General features: G+C 53.5%; 1 protein-coding gene across 1 annotated transcript in view; it reads right to left on the bottom strand.

Annotated features, from left to right (window-relative positions):
- EXOC3L2 (exocyst complex component 3-like 2) overlaps positions 1–6,022 on the bottom strand; it is a 21,806-nt gene that overhangs the window by 10,361 nt on the left and 5,423 nt on the right. The window contains exon 6 of the mRNA XM_011963159.1: positions 3,785–3,920. Coding sequence (XP_011818549.1) covers positions 3,785–3,920 — 136 coding nt within the window. The remainder of the gene's footprint in view (positions 1–3,784; positions 3,921–6,022) is intronic.

Raw genomic sequence — 6,022 nt, 5'->3', positions numbered from 1 at the left:
AAAAAAAAAAAAAAAATGTTAAGGGCTGGACACGGTAGCTCATGCCTGTAATCCCAGCCCTTTGGGAGGCTGAGGCTCGAGAATTGCTTGAGCCCAGGGCAGCATAGTGAGACTCCCTCTCTGTAATTTTTTTTTTTAATTAGCTGGGCATGGTGGCCCACACTGTGGTCCCAGCTACTTAGGAGGCTGACGTGACAGGATCGCGTAAGCCCAGGAGGTTGAGGCTGCAGTGAGCTATGATCATGCAATTGCACTCCAGCCTGGGCGACAGAACAAGATTCTATCTCTAAAAACAAAGACAAAAACAAACTCTTTTTCCCCGTCCAAAACAAAAAATAATAATAACTTTAAGACAGTGACAGCATTAAACCAAGCTTGAGCCTTTCGAAGTGTGTGTTTTGGGGGTGAGGGGAGCTGTGCGACCCTGAAGCCGGTTTTGGGGTTTATTCCAGGCATAAGACAGGGAGGGGAGAGGTGAGGCTGGGGCAGGCCTGGGGTGCACAGGGCCTCCTGGGCTGGGGGAGAAGCCCCAGCTTTCTCCTGAGGGCAGTAGGGAGTCATGGCCAGTTTTGTGCTGGGTAGGGAGAGGGTCAGATTTGTGCTTTACCAAAATGGGAGGAGGCGACTGTGGTAGAAATGACGGAGGAGGCTGAAAAAAAGGGGAAAGCGGAGATAGGGAGGGAATGAAAGAGGGTGAGGAGGGGGAAGAGGAGAATCCCAGTGGTAGAATGCATAGGATGAAGTGAGTGACCACCGCCCATGGGGAAGGAAAGGAGGTATCTGGAGGAGACCAGAGACCCTGGAGATGGGCAGGCTGTGGGTCTCTCCCTGATACAGGGGCAAGGGGAGGGTTGGGGGAGAGGCTGCAGTCTGGGTGGACACAGGCCATGTGAAGTTCAGAGACATCCCCAGGATGGTATCCATGGGGGAGGACTAATTGCCTCTTCAGCTCAGCCTCAGCACCCCCTCCTGTTCTCTCACCCTGACAGCAGCCCAGTTTTCTTTTATTTATTTATTTATTTTTAAGATAGGGTCTCACTGTATTGCCCAGGCTGGTCTCGAACTGCTGAGCTCAAGCGATCCTCCCACCTCAGCCTCCCAAATTGCTGGGATTACAACAGGTGTGAGCCACCATGTCTAGCGTGTTGCTGGGGGTTGTTTGTTTTACTGTTTCTTTTGAGATAGAGTCTCACTCTGTCGCCAGGCTGGGATGCAGTGGCGCGATCTCAGCCCACGGCAAGCTCCACCTCTCAGTTCAAGCCATTCTCCTGCCTCAGCCTCCTGAGTAGCTGGGATTACAGGCACCTGCCACCATGCCCGGCTAATTTTTGTATTTTTAGTAGAGAAGGGGTTTCACCGTGTTGGCCAGGATGGTCTTGATCTCTTGACTTTGTGATCTGCCCGCCTTGGCCTCCCAAAGTGCTGGGATTACAGGCGTGAGCCACCATACCCAGCCACACAGTGGTTTATAGATTAAGATTGTAGATTTGCAATGGGCTCTGCCATTTGCTGGTCTCATCTTCCTCACCTGTAAAATGAACCTACAATCTATCTCGTAGGATTGCAGTGAGAATTAAACGAACCAATACTCTCAAGCACCTGGCACAGTGAGAATGTGTTTGCTGTTGCTATGAAGTCTGTACATTTAAGATAGCAAGCTGGGTGTGGTGGCTTACATCTGTAATCCCAACACTTTGGGAGGCCAAGTCAGGAGGATTGCTCGAGCCCAGGAGTTCAAGACCAGCCTGGGCAACATAGTGAGACCCTGTCTCTACCAGAAATACAAATAAATAGGGAGGGCACGGTGGTTCATGCCTATAATCCCAGCATTTTGGGAGGCCAACGTGGGCAGATCACAAGGTCAAGAGATCGAGACCATCCTGGCCGACATGGTAAAACCCCGTCTCTACTAAAAATACAAAAATTAGCTGGGTGTGGTGGTGAACGCTATAGCATGGCAGGTGGCAGTAAGTGCTTTGGAGAAAAACAGCAGGAAGTTGGGAGGGGGGTTTCGTCTAGGGGCTTCTGTTTTTTTTTTTTTTTTTTTGAGACAGAGTCTTGCTCTGTCGCCCAGACTGGAGTGCAGTGGCCGGATCTCAGCTCACTGCAAGCTCCGCCTCCCGGGTTCACGCCATTCTCCTGCCTCAGCCTCCCGAGTAGCTGGGACTACAGGCGCCCGCCACCACGCCCGGCTAGTTTTTTTTTTTTTTTTAGTAGAGACGGGGTTTCACCGTGTTAGCCAGGATGGTCTCGATCTCCTGACCTCGTGATCCGCCCGTCTCGGCCTCCCAAAGTGCTGGGATTACAGGCTTGAGCCACCGCGCCCGGCCTGTTTTTTTTGTTTTTTGAGAGGGAGTCTTGCTCTGTCACCCAGGCTGGAGTGCAATGGCATGATCTCAGCTCACTGCAACCTCCGCCCCCTGGGTTCAGGCAATTCTCCTGCCTCAACCTCCGGAGTAGCTGGGATTACAGGCGTGTGCTGCCATGCCTGGCTAATTTGTGTAATTTTAGTAGAGACGGGGTTTTGCCATGTTGGCCAGGCTGGTCTCAAATTCCTGACCTCAAGTGATCCGCCCACCTTTGCCTCCCAAAGTGCTGGGATTACAGGCATGAGCCACTGCACCTGGCCAGGGCTTCTGTTTCAAATGGGGCAATCAGAGAAGGTCACACTGAGGTGACATTTGAGTCAAGACTTGAGGCAGGGCGTGGTGGCTCACACCAGTAATCCCAGCACTTTGGGAGGCCGAGGTGGGCAGATCACATGAGGCCAGGAGTTCGAGACCAGCCTGGCCAACATGGTGAAACCCCATCTCTATTAAAACTACACAAAAATTAGCTAGGCGTGGTGGTGCATGCCTGTAGTTCCAGCTACTAGGGAGGCTGAGGCAGGAAAATTGCTTGAACCTGGGAGGCAGAGGTTGCAGTGAGCTGAGATTGTGCCACTGCACTCCAGCCTGGGTGACACAGGGAGACTGTCTCAAAACAAAACAAGACTTGAAAGAGGCGTGAGAGGGAGCTATGTGGCTGTGAGAGGGACAGCATTCCAGGCAGAGGGAAGGACAAGTGCAAAGGCCCTGAGGCAGGAATGTGCCTACTGGGTTAAGAGACAGCAAGGGGGCTGGTGTGGCTGGCGTGGGGGTTAGCGGGAGAGTCGGGGGGCAGGCAGAGGGAGGAGATGAGGTCTGAGAGAGAGAGGGGGGAGAGGGAAGGGGCTGATTGTGCAGGGCTGTGGGGGCCACGGCAGGATTTTGGCATTTGCTCTGCGTGAGCTGGGGAGTTGTGGGAGGATTCTGAGCAGAGAAGGGGAGTGGTCCACTGTATAACATGGGTTGAGCTTGTGTTATGGCCAGGAACACAGTCCGCCTGCAGTCTCTCTCCTCAGTGTTCCCACCCCCCGCCACCACATTCACTAACCCACCTTTGCACCAAACCCTTATAGGGTGGGCACGAGGGCCTAGAGATGGGTGTAGGGGGCTCTGGGGTCTAGGAGAGCCTAAGCAGGGATTTGGAGGACCTCAGTGGGGAGGGGCTCCACCCAAACCTCAAGCCCCCTCCTGCTGATGGCCCTCTGTTCTCCCCCGGTCACATCCTCACGTCTTCCTTCCTGCACCCTCTCCACCCCACCAACAGCCCAGGCCATGGCCCTAACTGCCCCCGCTCCCCGCCCCTGTCTGCTTCCCAAATACTGAGCTATGGGCTAAAGAGAACTGGAGGATGGTGGTTGAGGGGGGAGCACTTCCCTGTCCTGGCAAGGGCCCCAACCCTGGCCTCCCACCTCACTCACCTGCAGCTCCTGGAATAGCAGGTCAGCCACCACACGGTGACAGAGCCGGGTCACATGGTCCAGAGCACTAGCAGACGCTTCCCGGGCCGGCTCGCTTTCTGGGGGCCCCACCCGGGCCAGGCGCTCGGCCAGAGCTCTGTGGGGATCAACAGAGCCAAAAGTGAGGGACCCCAACATCTCAGCCCAACTGCCTAGACCTGTCTCCCCTTAGGTAGAACAGAGGGGTACAGGGGTGACAGGTCAGATGGGAGGCTGGGGAAGGTCAGGGACTCTGGAGAGGGGACAGGGAATACTTGACAGGTTGGGGGTGTCTGGGGATTGGGGATGCCTGGGGATGTCAGGGGACTCATGGATATTGGGGGGCTAAGGGATGGATGGCTAGGAGGTCTAGGGTACATTGGGGGAGGTCTTGATGGGTCTTCGGGTCTCAGTTTCTCTTGGTGCTTTCTGGGTGAGAGTGGGGAGGCCTCCATTCTTTTTTTTTTTTTTTTTTTTTGAGACGGAGTCTCACTCTGTCGCCCAGGCTGGAGTGCAGTGGCTGGATCTCAGCTCACTACAAGCTCCGCCTCCCAGGTTTATGCCATTCTCCTGCCTCAACCTCCCGAGTAGCTGGGACTACAGGCGCCCGCCACCTCGCCCGGCTAGTTTTTTGCATTTTTTAGTAGAGACGGGGTTTCACCATGTTAGCCAGGATGGTCTCGATCTCCTGACCTCGTGATCAGCCCATCTTGGCCTCCCAAAGTGCTGGGATTACAGGCTTGAGCCACCGCGCCCGGCCGGAGGCCTCCATTCTAAAAGTCTGTGGTTCTGATAGTCTACAACTCTGAAACTCTACCCTTACTCTTCTCTTTTTTTTTTGAGACAGACTTTTGCTCCTGTTGTCCAGGCTGGAGTGCAATGGCATGAACTCGGCTCACTGCAGCCTCCACCTCCCAGGTTCAAGTGATTCTCCTGCCTCAGCTTCCCAGGTAGCTAGGAATACAGGTGCCCGCCACCACACCTGGCTAATTTTTGTAGTTTTAGTAGAGACAGGCTTTCACCACGTTGGTCAGGCTGGTCTTGAAACCCTGGCCTCAAGAGATCTGCCCACCTTGGCCTCCCAAAGTGTGGAATTATAGGCGTAAGCCACTGCATCCTGCCCCGGCTATTTATTTATTTATTTATTTATTTATTCTGAGACAAAGTGTCGTTTTGTCGCCCGGCTGGAATGCAGTTGTGTGATCTCGGCTCACTGCAGACTCTGCCTCCTGGGTTCACACCATTCTCCTGCCTCAGCCTCCTGAGTAACTGGGACCACAGGCACCCACCACCACGCCCAGCTAATTTTTTGTATTTTTAGTGGAGACGGGGTTTCACCATGTTAGCCAGGATGGTCTCGATCTGCTGACCTCATGATCTGCCCACCTCGGCCTCCCAAAGTGCTGGGATTACAGGTGTGAGCCACCGCACCAGCCATTATTATTATTTTTTGTAATAGAAATGGTAGAATAGTGTACCCACTTCTGCTCTTTCCTTCAACAGCTTGGAGACTTTTCCATTAGGGCATGAAGAGTTCTCACGCTCCTTTTTAACATCTGAGCTGGATTCCACTGCTTAGCTGTCCCATCATTTATTTAATTGGCCCCCGATAGATGGACAGTTGGTTCCATTTTTTCCAGGGAGGAACCCCGCACACGTCATCGCCCATGAACTTTTGGCCTCTGAAGGGTGGATTCCTAGAGGATCTGCTGGGTCAAGGGCCCAGTGTTTGTGATTTGAGCAGAAAGTGCTCGGTCTGGACTATTCTCCATTCAGCAATGGAAGAACACAGACTGCCACAACGATACAAAATGGGAATGGCCAGGCGCGGTGGCTCACACTTGTAATGCCAGCATTTTGGGAGGCTGAGGCAGGAGCATCACTTGAGCCTGGGAGTTCGAGACCAGCCTGGGCAACATAGAGAGACCCTCATCTCTTTTCTTTTCTTTTTTTTTTTTTTGAGACAGAGTCTTGCTCTGTTGCCCAGGCTGCAGTGCAGTGATGGGATCTCGGCTCACTGCAACCTCCGCCTCCCGGATTCAAGCAATTCTCCCGCCTCAGCCTCCTGAGTAGCTGGGATTACAGGCACCTGCCATCATGCCTGGCTAATTTTTCTACTTTTTTAGAGATGGGGTTTCACCATGTTGATCAGGCTGGTCTTGAACTCCTGACCTCAGATGAACTGCCCACCTCGGCCTCCCAAAGTGCTGGGATTACAGG

This window comes from Colobus angolensis, unplaced genomic scaffold (assembly GCF_000951035.1).
Source record: "Colobus angolensis palliatus isolate OR3802 unplaced genomic scaffold, Cang.pa_1.0 Scaffold60, whole genome shotgun sequence".
In the NCBI taxonomy this organism is placed as follows: domain Eukaryota; kingdom Metazoa; phylum Chordata; class Mammalia; order Primates; family Cercopithecidae; genus Colobus; species Colobus angolensis.
Note: the sequence above shows the minus strand (reverse complement) of the source record. Positions and strands in the feature narration are given on the sequence as shown.